At 44.6% G+C, this 19462-nt stretch overlaps 1 protein-coding gene across 8 annotated transcripts in view; it reads right to left on the bottom strand.

Annotated features, from left to right (window-relative positions):
- TEDC1 (tubulin epsilon and delta complex 1) overlaps positions 1-18264 on the bottom strand; it is a 78814-nt gene extending 60550 nt beyond the window's left edge. Inside the window, exons 1-3 of one of the 8 annotated variants that reach the window (XM_072867711.1) lie at positions 18025-18264; positions 16931-17009; positions 8443-8645 (exon numbers count right to left, since the gene is read on the bottom strand). In XM_072867711.1, coding sequence (XP_072723812.1) covers positions 8443-8645; positions 16931-17009; positions 18025-18195 — 453 coding nt within the window. In that variant the 5' untranslated portion in view covers positions 18196-18264. Of the gene's footprint in view, positions 1-8442; positions 8646-16930; positions 17010-17132; positions 17393-18005 lie in introns of those variants that run through there. The other 7 variants (XM_072867707.1, XM_072867709.1, XM_072867704.1 and 4 more) reach the window with 7 other exon arrangements.
- Between the last annotated feature and the right edge of the window lie 1198 nt (positions 18265-19462).

Genomic DNA, 19462 nt, shown 5'->3' on the forward strand with positions numbered 1-19462 from the left:
CAAGGCCTTTTAGCTTTTAAATTTCAATGCCTTTTGTAAAAATTACTACTCACAACAGCACTCCCAAGAGCTCTGCTAGTATCTGAGTGGCAAAGAGTGAAAAAGAGAAGGCACCGGGGGAAGACAGAAAATGTGAACACAGCTCCTACCCACTCCTGCCTCGTTCAAACAAGCCTGTCTGGCAGTAGCCACAGGCCTGAGGCACTAGAGCAAGTCAGTCCCTTATCCCATCCCTCCTCACTCATTCAGGAGGTTACTTAAGAGCTCTGCAATAGAGCAAAAGCACTATGCCTTTAACAGAGCACAGCAGCATTGTCTAATCTTTGGAGCTGCAAGGTCAAGGGTACCACTTAATTTTAAAAATAACATTTAAATCCCAAAGCTCACTGCATGGTGTACACAGACAAAACGTTGAAACCAAATATACTAAAACAAACACGTGGCAGGGTAGCCCTTAAGTGAGAGCACTGCATGTTGCAGGGCTCAGCAAATACCATACAGGGAATGCCTTGCACTGCATTTCCTCTGCCTGCAGCTGCAGCCCTGGTTGCCCACATCCATTTTGCTCCACTGTGGCAAGCTGCTGGACAGGGGGTAACCAGTGAAGAGAGAAAGATGCAGCATGCTACATCAACAGTAAATCTGGTGCAAGAGGCCAACAGGAAAAGAAACAGTAACTGCCCTCCAGGAGAGGAGAAGCAGAGCTCTGCCATAGACAGAAGGCCTGCCATGCCCTTCTTTGCACGTTCCTTTTGTCCTCCTGAGGAAAAAGCATTTTATTTCAAAAGATCCTCCAATGAGAGTTAAACCCTGATCACTTAAAATGTGGGACAGCAAAAGCAGAGGATGTTGCCATTTAAATCAAAAGGCCATAGAGCAAAGATAGGTACCAAAGGCACCGGCTGCTCCCCGCCACTGGAGGGCAGGAGAGGCACTAAAACATCTTAAAATCACTTCGCTTCTCCGACAGACATGGAAGGCACTCTGGAGGCAGCAGTTCAGTGAAGTACAGAGTACCAGTACGACCACGCTAAGCCTTCCTGTTAGCATGCCAGTCCTCATCTTCCTCTCCTCACGTGAAAGCTCAAGCAACTCCAGTGCCTGGTGGTAGGACCTCATCCAGAACGTATCAGCTCTAACACCAGGTTCAATAAATTTTCCGTTTATTTGAAATTCAGACATTACCCAGAGAAACAGCAAATTCAATAAATTATAAGCCTTTTTGATCATTTCAGGCTATTTTAGAGCATTTTACCTTGACATGCTGTCTTAAAAAAAAAATCTTAGAGGTGTATTCACTGTGTCAGAAAAATAAGTGTTGTTAACCATACATTTTCCAGCGCACCACAAGAAATTGTTTTTCATGGGGAAAAAGGTTCCATGACAAGTCCGAAGCATGGAATTAAATAAAACCACAAAAGATCAGAAGGAATAGCATGTACATATGCACATGCAGAATGACAGGGAGACAGTTTCAGCTATCACCTTTAACTTGTGCTTTAACACACACCAAAAAAAGTGCATTTCAAGAGTTCAAACTGAAATGTGTTCCAGTTCTTGTATGGCAAAAACATATTCCTAATTTAATCACCTCTGACCACAAAATATGTTTAAGACTACAAGCAATATCAGTAACTAAAGAGATAAAAATTAACACTTCAGGGTTCAATAGTTACCTATTCGGGAAGTGACTTTAAAAAGTACAAAAGGCAGAAAAGCAAAATTCAAGTGTTTTTCTCCCTTAGTTTCTGGTGCAAGCCTTTACAGGGTGGGTGGCAGTGCAACAGGAGTGCTACAACAGGCTTGTCAGCCATGCAGGAGCCCAGTGAGCCGCAAAGGTCTGGCCCCGGTGCCACTCCAGCAGAGGCGGCGTGGAGAGGGGTGCAGCACACAAGCCAAACACACCAGGCTGCCCCCGACAAAGCAGCACTGCTTGCTGGCAAAAATGAGGTGATGGAAATTCTGCAGGAGAAACTTTAGGGATCCTGTGCCCTCCATTTAGGTTTCGGGGATGGCTTTTAAAAAAGTGTTCCTTAGCAGCTACTGAATACGGCAACAACAGTAGCAAAAAAGGGCAAAAAGATAAATGGTGAGAGTTACTAGGAAGACAGGAGGACAAAGAGAACAGAAGTGTAAGCACGGGGAATAAGGGAGGGAAATCAAAAAATGAAAGCTGACAGGCTAATATAGCCCATAAAGATCTGGAAAGTAATTATGCTTCTGAGTCAGAATCAATAGGTTAATAAAATTCCCTCCTCCGCCCCCACTGGAATAGGTGAAGAGGCAAGAAAAACCTCAGAAAATTTATATCTAGTGACACTAGTGCCAAAGGTTTCCTGGTTTTCTGCTGGGGGGAACATCAGGCTTGGCTGGTACGTTAACACTTTCCTCTAATAACATGGTTTATGGAACAGCAGTGACAGTCAAGATTTCTATAAGAGAAAGGCATTTCAACAACAAGATCAGACCAAGCATAAGCCTTACACTATATTGGAAATATCCAGTGAGCCAAGCTAGACCGTGACAAACAAAAGATGAATCAAATTGCAAACCTAAGAGTCAGAAGGCATGTTTAGTTTCATTTTTCCCCACCAGAAGTAATTAAACTGAGTTCACTTTGGCATGCTAGAGACACACACATGAATTCCAACTATAATAGCCATAATAGCTCTATTTGTTGATTACTATAAATTCACAAAAGGGGAGGGGCATCCAATTTTACTCAGAGGGCAAGATGGAGGCAGAGGGAATTAGTGGAACCAAGAACCAGTGTTTGTACAACATATCCTGGTGATAATGAGGGATATAACATCACTACCCCCATGTAAAAAACTCAACAGCCTCCACACATAACTAAATTATGGAGCGCACACAGATTAATTTCAGCTGTAGAAATAATACCAGTACAGGCAGTATTCCTCCCTGGAAACAAAGGAATACATGCTCACAGAGTACTGCTATTACCTGCACAAACTATCGTAGATTTGGAGAAAGCTGTGATGATATCGCTAGAATTTAAAAAGCAAGGCAAAACAAAAATTAGTCAAATACTGAATGTGCTAAAAAGGCAGGTTTATATCAAACAATTATCTGCTTCTCAGAGACAGAGAGAATATGAGAACTCCCCAGGTCTGCCTTACAGGTTCAGTGAAGGACAGTGTTTCACCTACCAGTCTTCAGGTGTGTTTTATACTGTACGATTTTCATGTGTAAATAGGAATCAATGAATGGCAGTTGAGAATAATCTGCATGTACATGATCACCAAAGCAACAAAAGATGTTAAGACTGACATCACATCAGTGCATACTTCAGACAGAAATCCACAAGGGGTGTAAAAAGCCTTTGAAGACAACATCCATCAATTAATTGCCTAGTGCTTTAAGGCAATAACAACAGGGGAGAATTCCCAAGTAGACACTTGAGCAAATCAATGTGAACCTCCAATTCAGACTGTACTTAAGTCTTTATAGATCTAACAGAATTAGTGATTATTTTTTTTAAGGCGTTGACCAATGCAAGGTTTGAACTTTCACTTCCTGCCTCTGGAGTCACCAACCTGCTGACAGATCAGCACAGTAAATTCAGCGAACGGACTTGCACTACAGCAGCCAGGTACTAGAGTTTGACATGCACCATCGATCCCCTCTTCCCTCTCCTGTTTCTCCTGCACAGCAACACAGGCTCCAGTCAGCTCTTTTAACTGTCAACCCCCTCAGTTTATAAACTTCACACACTGGAAGAGAGCTGTGGGTGGAAGGCTAGAGAGGGCAGAGGCTCCTTCAGTCCTGCTCATTGAGCCATCCTGCAGGAGGCACACAGTACCCTGGCTCAGGAGAGACTGCAGCACTGCCCTTAAAAAAAAAACAAAAAACTGGAGGCTACATGAGACAAGGTGCCCTGAAGGATTTTCTTACCTGACAAAAGCAGTCAACCCATACAACCATCCTAGGCTACTAACCATGCCTGTCCTTATCAACAACTATATCAAGATTATTTTTTTAATTACATTAGACACATTAAGCACTACCACCTATCACCTTAACCCATTCATCATGCTTTCACCACTGTTTAGTTTATAATTTTAGGAATCACTTAACTTTTGATTCTGAAGATGTAAGTGCATGTAAAAGTAAGCTTGTGGAAGCCTTCCCCAGCTCAGGATCTTAAGATTATGAATTCCATGCAGCGGCTGAGCTCCATGTCCATCATGTGTCATGAATACCCTTGTCCCTCTATAAATAACTGGCCTGAAATCCTTTAGAGCTGATGGAAGTGTTCAATTTGCAGGGGAAGAAAACTGTGTTGCTAAGGAACTGTGAAGAAGAAAAGGCCAGAGAGTGGTAATCTGAAATGAAATGAAAGGAATTAATTTAATTGGCTCTTGATATGTTGGGTATTTGGCATATTATCAGCAATTTAGCAGGCTGTAGGCTTTGTTTCAAACTTAGGCTGAAAGAATAGTCAGAACACAATTGTACCCTTAATTTAGGGATTAGCTGCATTCTCTCTTCTTCATACAACAGATCCTGTCCACTTTTCAGTCAAAATTTTTAAAGCAAACCACATGAATATCAGTTTGAACTACAGCTATGCCTACAGTTCTTGAGACTCCATTTTTTTAGATGAAGACAAAGGGTAAGGATTTTCTTCACATTTATTCTCACTAGTAGACCAACAGATGTGCTTTGCCAGCAAGTACTGGCTTTCATGCTTTGCTAATTTTGTCAGAGATCTCAGCAATGCACCGAAGCAAATACTATTTCATGGATTTTTGTTTTGCAACATTTTCATTTCAGGAAAATATTTTCAATTGTTTATAGTAATTTTTAAAAAAAGACTCCATGTGGTGGAAGATTTTTCAAGCTCTTTCTCAGCTGAGAATTTCAGTTGTTTTAAAGAGCATTTCCTTTTCTTTCTTGTTTTTTGAGACAGATCTTTCTCTAGTGAAGCTTTTTCTCCTTCTTCCTTCAATTTACTTGAATAGAAGAGAGTTACAACTGCAGAGACTACATCTCTGGCATGTGTAGCAACGCCTTTACAATTTGTTACACATCTTCCAACACTTCGCTTAAGTATCACAAATGCCTGGTATTTAACATTCCCTGAGTGAAAATTCCAGCACTTCAATTGTTCAAGTTGTACTTTAACTCACAAGATGTCAGGTATCAAATGGACAACCTCACCTTCTTCCTTTCTTACTATGATTTTAGGGGCTATATTGTTGAACGCTGACTGATGAGTAGACTTTGCCACCTGAAGGTACCCCATAAAATAACAATAGCTATCAAACAACAATATAGAACAATAGCAAAACTATCACACTTTTATGCAACAAACAACAGGCTTTCCTGAGTGGTTTACAAGGAACTGACTAATCAAAATGAGGTGTGACCCCCCACCTACCTTCTCCTTCACACTCACCATTACCTCCTTAACTGTGCATTCCTAGATCTTAATTTGGTTGGGTCTTACTGGTTGAATTTATTGGGTTTGTAATGCCTCGTTGATCAAATAAAAGATAAGACCTGTCCCTCACAATTCTGTTTAACTTTCTTGTGATGCAGAATCACAAAACACGCTATTTAGACATTCTCCCCTGTAATATGTTCTATCATTTTTCCCCTATGAGCATCATTTTATTGGAGTATGAAAACTTGCTAGAGGAACACCATACAAGAAATGTTGCCATTAATACAATGAGCTTTACATACACATGCTAACTCCAACTCCCAGTCTACAAAATTTTTTTCTGGCCTATTGAAAAAAATTTTCCAGACCTGTAAACCTTTCCAAACGCTGTTTCAGACAGTTATTGGATAAAAACATGAAATATGCATTCCATGCATTTCAAGAAACACAGGTAGAGCAGGTTAGAATTGCAGTGAAAGGCACCACAATAAATTTCTCGGTGCGCCTCTGTGTGGCCATAAGAGATAACATTGTATTACCATAGTTCTTTAATCTCTTTTCCGAAAATGCAAAACTTAAGACCTTCAGAGAAAATAACATAGGTGCCGCCCCATTTCCTGAATTCTTATCACTGCTACACTTCACTCATCACTCTTTTGTAACAGAAATTAAGGACACAAAAAATAATCTGCTACCACACAAGAAAAACAAGAAAAAGATAAGAGAAGTTCAAAGTAAAATTTTCTCCAGAAGTGTGTTTTTCCTGAAGTCTCAAGGCACCCTTCACATCACCAGAGGGCACCACCACTCACACCCAGTGCACCAAGCACAGCCTCTTGTGCTCCCTCTTCTGTGCAGCAAACAATTGTAGTGTAGCACAAGTGGTCAGTTTCCTCAAAATACTGTTAATAATGTTGTTACAAAGGTGACTCTTCCCTTTGAACTGTTTTACATTTGTACAAGTGTTTTCCTTCTGAAGACACTGTATCTATATCATAGCTTTCCAAACTCTCACTTTCCTGCTTTGTTGTCCTCCTAAAAAGATTCTAGAAAACCAGGCAGCCTACAGTCTAGGGGAGCACGTATATGGGATCACGAAGACCACAAGGTCTTAGACATTACAAGAGATGAGTAGGTAGGGTTTCTGACCTACAACGTCTTTTGCCAAAACATGAAACAATTCTGTGAGCCTGTCATTTTGAACCAGACTGACCAGCAATTAACGTGTGACCAGATGAAGATGACTTAGAACAAACTCACAACCATCTAGAGAGGCCTCGGCCACACTAACGCATTGCACTAATCAGTTTAAATTCAGCCTATACTATCTGTTGTGTTAAGAGCAGAGACAGTTTATTTGCAACAAACATGGAAAAAACATCATCTTCTCTCCTGAGCTTCTCATGCTACGCTCCAGAGCAACTGTCTATGCAGTAACATGTGCATGCGGTCTTAAATGCAAGGAATGGATTTTAAAAGCAGTATTACCAAACATTATTAGACTGTGGTTTTGGGGGCATTTTTGCCCTGGTTTTTTTTTTTTTTGATCGCATGTATATATTGCGGACACACAGCTATCCTTAGCTTACTTCAGAACAGGCTTTCTATGTGCTAACATCTTTTTATTGATGGAAACACAACAATATACCCCACTGTTCTCTCAAGGAGGCTACAAGTTCATTAGTTACCCCAAGAGCAGTAGCTGCCATTTGAGATCTTTGCTGGTTTTAAGAAGTACTATTTTTCTTAGGATTACTTGCTCTATCCAATGCCAACACACCCAGCATTCACAGCTAACCTGTTTGCGTACTACACTGTAGAACCAAGCATGCTACAGTCTGGAAGCACAAAACTCAGAAGTGCAGAGAACAAAGGCATTCAGAGGGACCAGACATTGCTGTTCAGAGGGCCCTGGGCAAGCGCGAGAACTGGGCCCACATGAACCTCATGAGGTTCAACAGGGCCAAGTGTAAGGTCCTGCACCTAGGTCAGGGCAACCCCTGGTATCAATACAGGCCAGGGGATGAAGGGATTGAGAGCAGCCCTGCAGAGAAGGACTTGGGGGTACTGGTGGATGAAAAACTGGACGTGAGCCGGCAATCTGCGCTCACAGCCCAGAAGGCCAACCGTATCCTGGGCTGCATCAAAAGAAGCATGGCCAGCAGGTCAAGGGAGGTGATTCTGCCCCTCTAATCTGCTCTGGTGAGACCCCACCTGGAGTACTGCATCCAGCTCTGGAGCCCTCAGCACAAGAAGGACATGGAGCTGTTGGAGCAGGTCCAGAGGAAGGCCACAAAAATAATCAGAGGGATGGAACACCTCTCCTATGAGGACAGGCTGAGAGAGTTGGGGTTGTTCAGCCTGGAGAAGAGAAGGCTGCAGGGAGACCTTATAGCAGCCTTTCAATACTTAAAAAGGGCTTATAAGAAAGATGGGGACAGACTTTTTAGTAGTGCCTGTAGCAATAGCACAAGGGGTAACGGTTTTAAACCAAAAGAAGGCAGATTTAGGCTAGATATAAGGAGGACATTTTTTACAATGAGGGTGGTGAAACATGGGAACAGGTTGCCCAGAGAGGCAGTGGAGGCCCCATCCCTGGAAACATTCAAGGTCAGGCTGGATGGGGCTCTGAGCAACCTGATCTAGTTGAAGATGTCCCTGCTCATTGCAGGGGGTTGGACTAGATGACCTGTAAAGGCCGCTTCCAACCCAAACTATTCTATGATTCTGTGATTCGCTTACTTGCTCTCCTCCACACTGGTCTCACCTATACTGGAAATAAAAATCAGGGAATTCAAGCAGGGGTGGGAGTTTGAGAAAGAGAAGGAACCCAGATCACCTGCACACAGAAAGTTTAGAGAAAGGAAGGAAAATGGGTTCCAGATGCTGTCCCCTTTATGTTTTTTTAAAGCTGGAGTAAGGCATTTGTAAAGGTACCAAGATACCACACATTACACACTAGTGATAACACAGCTGCTGTCATAGAACATTACTTACAGACAGATAAGGTGGAAGGACACAAACATGCTCACCATGCACACAGACGTTTCATCCCCGGTCTTTACTCTGTTCCGAGCCAAAAGCTGCTCCAAGAGGCTGAGTCTGTGCAGCAGCCAGGAAAATGCCAGCAGCAGCTCCCGACTACCTGCTGAGCCGTTGGAGGGGAGCTGATAGAGTTCTGGCCTGCCATAGCCATGGTACCACAACGCTGATTTTACAAATCTAATTTGGTTATCTGAAAAGAAGAAAACAATTAAGAATAACACACTGCACTGCACTACTCAATGCATTTACCCATTCAGTTCCAGAAACTGCTGCCTCCTCCGAAAGCAAGATTTTTAATCAAGCCTAAGATTACTGGAGGACAGTGGAGACTACAGTCTTTATCAACAACTGATAAAGGACAGGAGGTAAAGGGTAAAAGCCTTCCTTGTGCTGCCCCATTCTGATCTACAGGAACTACTGCTAAGGGAAAAGAAGAAATTCAAAGTTGAGATCAAGGCCAGTAATGGCCTCTTGGAGATTAGCAAAGGCAACAAAGCTAAATAGCCAACCCCACTATAACAGGACTCCAATTCACCTATTCATTTTTTATGAGCCACCAAGCATGCTATGAATCAGTAAACACTCTGAGTTACTTTACTCCTGAATGAAACTGGAATTTAGAGATAGGATTTTCACAGCCTGCTGCAAATCTCTGAGCACCAGTGAGCAGGCAGAGATAATGCAGCACACCACACTGCATACCAGACCACATGGACTACTTAATTCTTAGGAATGCTCTGATCTGTATTCCTTCATACCAGCAAATGTTACCTGACAGCTACAAGACAGACACTACAGAACTATAAAATACTGAGCAAACACAGAGAAAATTATTATTAAAAAAGGTTCTGACCAGTAAGCCTCAGCTCCGTACTAAGTCAAAACTATAATAAAGAACATAATTAGAGGGCACAATGATAAACCATACATACTGGGGAAGAACCAACAGTTGTTGTAAAAGGAAGTCCTGCTCAAAAAGCTACTGGAGTTCTCCAAAAGCAACAACAAGCAAGTGATTAAGAAAGACTCAACCAATGCAGGACATTTAGACTTCCCAGTGGGATTCAACTAGCACAAAGAAACTAAGCCACTGTGGTGGAGGGAGAGGGAAAGCCCTTGAATCAATGACAAGTGCCTAGCAGACAAGAACCAGAGGGTAGGAACAAATGGTGGTTTCACATGAGGGCTCTGTCCTGAACAGTTGCTGTTCAACCAACTCAAAATGACACACAGACAATGTGATACTGACAGAAAATTTGGTGCTGATGTGATATTACTCAGTAGTAAGGAATGCAGGCAGATCGTGAAGGATTGCAGAACCTAATGAGCCCAAGCTTTAAAATGACAGATAAAATTCTTTTTAGAAAAAATGAAAAATTATGCACACAAGGGAAAAAAAAATCCTAACTTTACTAACATAGCAATGGGCTTGGAGCTGACCACTGACTCAGGAACACAGTCTTAGATGATAAGATTTTTCATGACAATATCACACTTGGCTCTTATATGCATCCAAAAGAAAATGTGAGAAACTTAGAAAGGAAACTAAACAGAACACAGGGAACACCATTATATTGTTGCCTATATCCCGTGACCCCACATATCAAATTCAGTGTTATTTTATTTCTTCAGTCCCAAAAAGGTTACAGAAGACTTAGGGAAAAAAAAAAAAAAAACAAAGAGAAAGGACAAGTACGATCACAAGTACAGAACAGCTTCATTGTAAGAACTGACAACATAGACCAAGAAGATGACTGAGAATGGATATGACAAAACTTTTTAAAACCATGAGCGCTGTGGAATGCATGAATAGGGAATAATTTGTTTGCACGACATTCAATACAAGAACAGTGAGCCACCGAAGTTAGCAAGCACGTCAGTCAAAGCAAGTTAAAGAGATGTTCTTCACACATACAGCAAAGCTCTGAAATTTCTGGCCATGGGACACTATGGACACTGAGAGTTACACAGGCTCAAGGAAGAACTGGATTTATGGAACAGGGGTTCATGGAAGCTTATGAAATACAAAGATATCCTCTCTGGTTTGGGAAGTCTGGGACGTAAATTACTGGAGGCTGAAAGAATACCCCTCTGAAAGCATCCTTCTATATTTGCTCTTTCCTTTCCCCTGGGCATCCACTTTTGACAGCTGGATGGAGCTAGAGGAACCTTCAGTTTGATCCAGTTAAGGCATTCTTACAAAGTAAGGAAGAAAGCTGCTCCCCTTTTTCAATATCTCCGTAGGGTTTCATAAAAAAGGTACACACTCAGACACACAAAAATAACAGGAAGTACAAACCTCGCACAATCAGGAATTGTCACTGCTGTCCTTAATTAACATACCAATTCATCACATTACATAGTCATTTGCCTGCTCCTTGCCACTTGTGGTAAAAACATCCCTTGCATTGACATGTATCATAATCTTTCTTTGTCCGGCATCAACTGCTGAAGCTCAAAAACCACATAATGACCAACTTCAAAACAAAAAACAAGAAGAAAAATCCTGTTGCTCTCAAAAGGAATTTGTTCATTACAAGAGACTCTCACAGTGAAGACTGGTTGATTTAACTTGATTTGCAAAATGCTAAAGTCTTATCCACCAAAAGTAATACAAAGCCAAGACACAGGGGGGAGCTATAAGCTGACCTATGCTAGTAACCCTATAGGAGCAGTACATTGCTACAGCTCTGCTGAGGCTGGAAGGAGCTGGTAGTCACAAAGAGCCACCAAGCCCTTTGGACCTTGACAAACCAGAGGAAGGTATATTGTTTGCCCTGTTTGACCAACTTTAGGATTTAGGGAAACAAGAGTGTGGATCCCTAAGGAGATGCCTACTTCCAGAGTGCTCCTCAGTCCAAATACACAGCTGAAACTCTTTTACAGATTACCACACATCTTCAGCAGGAACAGGAATACAATGACTGGCTACGTGAAAGCTACAAATGAATTCCTGACAAAGACATTAACCATGACTGAAGAACAAAAAACAAGATCAGGAGAATGATTAAGCAGGTGACACAATGGTGCAAAGCTACTGTTTTTTTGCAAGACTAGCGTTTTCTGTGCCAGAGCTTCTGCAGAGACACACGACAGTTGGACAACTGGTTTTAAACCTAGCTTGTTTCTGCATTGCAGACACAAAAAGGAAATCCAAACACCTAAATCACTCCGTTTGCTCTTTTTGCAGAGCCTGTGGATATAAAAACAAGCAGCTTCCCTTCACGATGCTAGGGTGGCAGAAATGCCTATGGTTTGCTAAAAATCTTGCTGTAGGTAAGTACTCCAATCCCTCATGCACAGGGGGAGCACTCAGACATTAGAGATCTTATTTTGATCACTCTTGAACATTCGCACATGAGCTAGGTTTTCATGTTGCCCTTTCCTTTTCTTTGTGCATTTATCAAGAAAGGAACTGCCATAAGAGGTAAAGGCAGAAATACTCCAAAAGGAAGGAAGATCAGTACGTACTTTCCTCCTTTTTCAAAGCATCACATGCTGCCATCTGCAGTTCAAGGAGCTCCCCAAGAAATCACACATCAAAGAGAAGGAACAGAGAGCAAGCCAGGTGGTTTTTTCCTTTATCATCATTTCCCTGCTCTGATATGCCACTCAGGACCAGATTCACCAAGGCAACTGGCCTCCTGAATTTCTGTGTTGCTCTGATCCTTTATCTCCCCCCATTTCATCTCTCCCTCTGCAACACATTACCCTCACATGAGAGGGTACGACTGGTGTGAGTATCAAGCAGGAATTGTGGGTGAGTGGTCAAAGCATGGATCTGGAAACAGGGCTCAAAGAGCCTTTCCATGACCTTAGAGAAGTCAGTTTTCCTCATCTCTACAGTGCTCTGCTTACAAGGAAACACTGCTCAGATAAATGGCAGTAGAGGCTATATAAGTATCCAAGACCAAGATGGATTCCTCCATCACGTGCAGCCGAGAAAGAGGAAAAAACATCACTCAGATAGCAGATAACACCAGTCACTCAAACACCTCCTCTTTGACAACATCTTCTTACGGCATTTCATTAGGATTAGGCAATTTACAGAGAAAGACCCACACAGTCCTTCCAACTAATCCTCTTCTGCATGCACATTATTTATAAAAGTACATTCAGCAAGTAAGACCAGGCTGTGGATGAACCTCAGGGTTCAGCTCTCTTAAAACTATACTCAAGCTGTGCTCTTCCGCTTTATGAATCCTGCAGAATAGTTTCAGTGAATTACAACATGATATTCAAATAAGGGTTATGCATTAGCCTGGCAGGCTAAGATGGAAAGGAACTAAATCAAGTACAAGAACAGACAGAGATACATTACTTCATGCACTCAGGCAAGAAACACCTGCATAGGTAGTGGTATTATGGGAAACTACTGCTGCAGAAGAACATTTTCTGCTTCATTTGTCAAACAAACAAAAATATATTGCAGCTCCAGACCTCTTTCCCATACTATAAAAAATGAATTGCGACTCCAGAAAAGAAACATTTCCTCCAACTATCTAAATGCATATTGCACTGCTACCTGATGCGGTTGTTAGGTTGTTAACCAAGTTTATCAGAGCTCAGCCTCTGTGAAGAAAGAGCAGCATGAAACCACTAATCATGATTTCATCAGTGAGGCTATGTCCAGAGTACTATTACACAGCTTACTTTGACTCGTACTCCACTGATGAGTGACCCATTGTTCTGACACATTTAAGGGGCTGGAGTGTATTAATGGCTTCCCACCAAAGTTTACAGTAAGTGTTTTTTACTGTGTGAAGAAAAAATTCTTCCAAAATGAGAAACCAAAAGAGCCATTTGCAGAATTTTATAACCACTGACTGCCAGGCTTCAGTAGGGTTTACGGTTTCTTTTTGCAAGAACACAATAGTTCCTACATTTTAAAACATAAAACTGTGAGGATTTTTTTAATATGTGATTTTTCAAATATTTTATTTTCTGCTAGCTAGGCAATAAAGTACATCAACCACTTAAAAACATGATGCAGAAAGTTTTTCTAAACAATATCACATCACAACCATAACAAGGGAATGACTAGTTGCTGTTCTATTGAAACCAAATTTTTGTCTCCTCTAAAATTCACCTATATGACAAGATCAGATCAAAATCTGAGTAATCATAGAATGCTTTGGATTGGAAAGGACCTTTACAGGTCATCTAGTCCAAACCCCTTGCAAGAGCAGGGACATCTTCAACTAGATCAGGTTGCTCAGAGCCCCATCCAACCTGACCTTGAATGCTTCCAGGGATGGGGCCTCCACTGCCTCTCTGCGCAACCTGTTCCAGTGCCTCACCACCCTCATTGTAAAGTTTCTTTCTTAAATCCAGTCGAAATCTGCCCTCCCTTAGTTTAAAACCATTGCTCCTTGTCCTGTCACAACAGGCCTTGCTAAAAAGTCTGTCCCTGTCTTTCCTATAGGCCCCCTTTAAGTACTGAAAGGCTGCTATAAGGTCTCCCTGCAGCCTTCTCTTCTCCAGGCTGAACAAACCCAACTCTCTCAGCCTGTCCTCGTAGGAGCCCAGCCCTCAGATCATTTTCATGGCCCTCCTCTGGACCCACTCTAACAGCCCCATGTCCTTCTTGTGCTGAGGGCTCCAGAGCTGGATGCCAGTACTCCAGGTGGGGTCTCACCAGAGCAGAGTAGAGGGGAAGGATCACCTCCCTCAACCTGCTGGCCACGCTTCTTTTGATGCAGCCCAGGATGTGGTTGGCCTTCTGGGCTGCGAGCGCACATTGTTGGCTCATGTCCAGCTTTTGGTCCATCATACCCCCAAGTCCTTTTCCACAGGGCTGCTCTCGATCACATCATCCCCCAGCCTGTATTGAAACCAAGGATTGCCCCAACCCAGGCGTAGGACCCTGCACTTGGCCTTGTTGAACCTCATGAGGTTCACACAGGCACACTTCTCCAGCTTGTCCAGGTCCCTCTGGATGACATCCCATCCTTCTGGCGTGTCAACTGCACCACTCAGCTTGGTGTCATCTGCAAACTTGCTGAGGGTGCACGCGATCTCGCTGTCAATGTCATTGATGAAAATATTGAACAGCACTGGTCCCAGTACGGATCCCTGAGGGACACCACTCGTCACTGATCTCCATCTGGACATTGAGCCGTTGACCGCTACCCTCTGGATGCGACCGTCCAACCAATTCCTTATCCACTGAACAGTCCACCCATCAAATCCGTATCTCTCCAATTTAGAGAGAAGGATGTTGTGGGGGACCATGTCAAAGGCTTTACAGAAGTCCAGACAGATGACATCCATTGCTTTTCCCTTGTCCACTGATGTGGTAATGCCCTCATAGAAAGCCACTAGGTTGGTCAGGCAGGACTTGCCCTTGGTGAAGCCATGTCGGCTGTCTTGAATCACGAGATGTGATTCGAGATGAATGATAATGAAAACTACTAACTCGAAACAGAAATACACACTGGGGTGCAACTTCGAAAGTCACTTGATAAAAAAGGACTTCCCAGATCAAGGAAAAATTTTATGGAAAAATCTGTCCTTTTCCATGGGCAAAATCGTAAGAGCATTCTGTCCTTGCAACACACCACTTTCTTCTAGCACCGCGCAACTGCAAAAGGCCCAACATCTGGAATGCAGTCCTTGAACTGTAGGTCTTAATCTACAGGGCAGTGAGAAGAACCACTGTGACCTCAACAACACACAGACTACAGGTCAAAGCTCAGTGTTTCTTTTGGAAAAACTTTTAGCCAAAAAAAAAGAAAGGGTACAAGACCATTTGAGTATGGCTTCTCTTTTCCAGAAAGCTGTTCCTACGCCTATGCACCCAGTAACCCTCATATTTCACAGCCTTCCTCTGGGATCTGGCAACTGCTGCTCTCCTTGTTTTAGCTAAGATAATTAAGAGGTTGTACAAAAACAGCAAAGAAAGGAATGCCTGATCCATGGACTAAGGCACTAGACGTGGATTAGAAGAATCCGTTTCAATTCTTTGTTGTGCTACAAGATCCTGTGCAAACCTGAGAAAGTTATTTAGTCCCTATGTCCAAGGCTTCCACTTCATTTCCATGAAATAAATACATGAAAGACCACAAGTGCTCCAGAGCAGGGACAGAGAAGAAAGGCAGTAAAATATTGATTGTGTTCGCAGCAGACAACTCATTCACTTGGCCACGCAAAGGTAATTCATGTAATTTGAAAAACGGTACAGCTATCCAACCTGAGTTTCAGCTTTAATCACCAAGTTGTGACTAAACAAGTTTCTTAAAAATCAGCTCAGCAGTTCTGAACAGAACCACACATTCCTACCTTTCAATCTACCAGCAGAGGCTGGGTTCGCTCTCTCTAGAGCCAGCAACCTGCCACATGCACAGGGAAATCCTGTCTCCAAATGCTACAAGCAATATGTATGGGAGCAGCCAGGAATCAAGGAGGCTGCACTTGTGCAGGACCGCCTCCACAAAGCTGTAGGAGACAGCCACTAAATTAACTTACCATACACAGCAGATTGTGGATGAGTAGAAAAGCAAAAATAGCCAAATGAAAAATAGCAGTCCTGTGAGTAACACAGAACCATGCTGATGTCCCGCTGAGCTACCAGCAAAACCATGCTGGTTTTGCTCCACACTCCTTGAGAGATATCATCCACAATGCTTAGCCTTTTTTAACTCAATTTACAGAGCCATCAGATTCCCAGCTCTTTAGGGGTGTAAACAATGTTGCTTGGGGTTTTTTTGCTTTCAAGGGCAAAAGTGGATTTTAAGTGTTTCAGTCTGAGAAGAGCTCTATCCATCACAGATGATCCCATTCTCAAAACTTCCTCTGACAATGAAAGGGCTCTAGATAGACATCTTTCACAAGAGAAGCCTGGGGAGTAGTATCGTACATTGCAATAACATACATTTAAGAAGTAAACAGTGCTCTCTCATTGTGAGAAGCCAATCTGCATTCAGCTTCTCTCTGGAGTAGTGGCCCTGTCCATAGAGACATTCATGGTCCCTCTAAAATATTCACACATGCTTTACTTTTTGTTTTGTCTAGAACTTCAATAAAAAACACTGCCTTTATGGTACATATGCTATAATCCATGGCCCTGACATAGGACTTGATAGAAAATTAACCACAGAATCACACATGATATCTGGAATGGGGAAAGAAGGGATCAAAGGAAAAATAAATCTACTTCTGTAATTACCTCTGCAGATGCTGAGAATGCATAAGGTCATTGCAGAGATTTACCTGCAGTGAAACGTCCAAGGGAAGCAAGAGCACCTAGCAGACACAAAAACATCCCCGTTTCCTGGACAAAGCAAGCGAAAGAGGAGTAAACCTGCCTGCACACCTGTGATGCAACAGTAAGAGCCAGTGGCATAAAATAAAGTATTCAAAATGGAGAATTTCTGACTGGGAGCAATGAGCCTAAGAAAAGATGCTACAAAACCAGTCCCAGTAGTTCCCTGGGACAGCTGGAAATCGCACAGTCAGCCAGGCTGACTAGGTTACCTATGGCATCAGACTCGGTCCACTTGCCTCCGTGGATTTGCTTCAGAAGAGCATAGAGCAGCCTCCAGAAATCCAGGCTCTGCAAAAGAAAGAGAGGGGTGGGGGGAGATCAGCAGGCAAAAGATCTGCCACATATTTAGCCTTAATTAGGCAATTAAACCCATATCTGAGCATCAGTTGTTACATGGAAGAGCATACCTACATCCTGCCAACACTGTCGAATCATGCAGGTTCACACATTGGCTGTCTTATGAACGTTACCTACAGTAAAGTGCACTCAAAAAGAGAAGGGCTACTAACACTGGCTGTACAGCAAGACCCAGCACTTCTGCTTTGAGGCACAGGCATACAGGAGTGCGGCTTCCAAAGTATCTGCTCCGATACAACCACAGATGGCACAACTCGCCCAAAGTTAAACAAGCACTTGAAGACGCTGAAAAGATCTGACCACGATAGTATTAAAAACTCACAAACAAGAGGCAGCACACAGTGAGTTGGAACTGGAAATAATTTCTTGGCCACACAAGGACAGCACGCTGACAAGCTGAAACAGTTATTCTTACAGTTGGAATTTCAGTCAACACTTGTAAAATGCTTAAAATAACTAACTCCACAAGTGGAGCACCCTGCGTGAGATGGAGGCCTCACAAGCATCGCTCCGTAAAGCCCTCAAGCAGAAAGACCCCAGCCGGTGTAGAGTAGAGGGAAGCAAACCTCAGGTGACACTAGAAAAGGTGTCGCAAACCACGGTGAAATACCGAGCTTTAAGTTAAAACCACCAGAAAATAAAGCGCCTTCAAGAGCTGCGAGTTTGCGGAGAGTCACACAAGATAGTGCCGGCTGGGGCCCACAGATGCCTCCCCACCCAGCTGTCCCTGTCCCCGGCCCCACGCGGTGGCCGGCCCCGCGCGGAGATCCCTGCCCGCCCACAGAGACGCCCTCCCACCCGGGGCCCGCCCCGAGGGGCTGTCCCTGTCCCTGCGCCCACAGGAGGGCACGGAGGAAGTGGGGGGGACACCACTAGGCAACAGCGGGGGCCGCCGGCGAAGGGCGTCCCGGGGCGGCCCGCGCTCACCGCCTGCGGCCGGTCGAACCTGGCGCGGCGGAGGGTGTCGGGGGCGGGCCGGGCGCGGGGCGGCAGGGCCCGGCACAACGCCCCGACAGCGCCCGGCAGCGCCCGGCCCCGCTCCTGCTGCTGCTGCTGCCGCCGCCGCATCCCGCTCCGCCGCCACTTCCCGCCCTCTGCCGGCGCGCAGAGGGCGCATGCGCAGTGCGGCAGAGCGGTCCCTCCCTTCCGCTGAGCCCGCCCGCTGCGGCGCCCCCTGGCCGCTGGGAGGGAGCACTGCACCGCCGGCCCCTGCGCCGCGTGGGGGCGACACGCGTGGGCCGCGTCCCGAGGAGAGGAGCGCTGGGCTGCGCGGCGCCGCCCGGCTGGGCGTCCCCGGGCCTGTCCCCTGGCTTCTTACAGCTCACTGGTCTCCCTGTGCTCATGCCTTAGGGCAGAGAACTCACTTCTTGCCTCCCCTGGGAAGTGACCCGGGTGGGAATCGCCCAGACGATGGCACACGTGCTCTTGCCACCCACGTGAGGCAAGACGGGCTCACCCTGAGCCACGGCCATGTCTCCCACCCACCCGAAAACCCCGAGCGAGCCCTGCAAGCTTCCCCAGCCCTTCCTGGCTGAAAGAGTTATTGCAAAACCCCGGCTTCAGCTTTTCTAAAATTACGACTCTGCTGCTGTCAGACCAAGAAATTGTTTCTCAGCTGATGGGAGAGCGCACGGTTTTGGCAGCAGGAGCTCGGCTCCAATCCCCAGCTTCCCACCTTCCTCCCAGTTCAATGGCATGTGACGCAGGCAGCTCGGGTCCCCAGGCGTATAAGCTCTTAATTGAAGCAATCCTAGAGGTTAATCCTTGGGAGGGCAGTGGGGGAGAAACGGTTCTGCCGTTTGTGAGATAGCCTGAGTCACTGAGATGAAAAGTCCATCTCTTGGCTGGGGTTTACATGGCTGAAACCTGGCCCTGAGATGGATTCCCACTGTGGGTCTTACAGAGAACAACCCGTGCATGCCAGGGACACTGGTCTGCTCCACCAGCACAGTGGGCATCCTGCCTGTGCCTATAGATAAGACCTGCTCAAAACCCCCACTAATGGCTTCTTGGCCAGTTACCCAGTTCATAATCCATTTAACGTGCTAAAAGCATCTAGCATGATGCTTTTCCTTTTTTTTTCCCAATATCTGAACACCATGAAATAACACGTGAAACTCTTCCCAGCTACGGAATGGCCTCTCGCAGCCAAACGGCTGCTCACAATGAGGAGAGAAGTCACGTTGGTCCGACGAGACCTTCAGCAAAGCCCGCTTGCTAACGTGAACTGCGTTTGCACTCTTTCCCTCTGGTTGCTGCCTCTCCTGCCTCCCGCCTCTCTGCCGGGGAGCGCGGCCCTTTCCGACACCGAGCGTTGCATTAGTGCTCTTCCAGTCCCGCGGATCCTGGCTGCTCCTCCAGCCGGCCCTGAAAGGACCCCTGGG

This window comes from Ciconia boyciana, chromosome 7 (genome assembly GCF_034638445.1).
Source record: "Ciconia boyciana chromosome 7, ASM3463844v1, whole genome shotgun sequence".
Lineage (NCBI taxonomy): Eukaryota > Metazoa > Chordata > Aves > Ciconiiformes > Ciconiidae > Ciconia > Ciconia boyciana.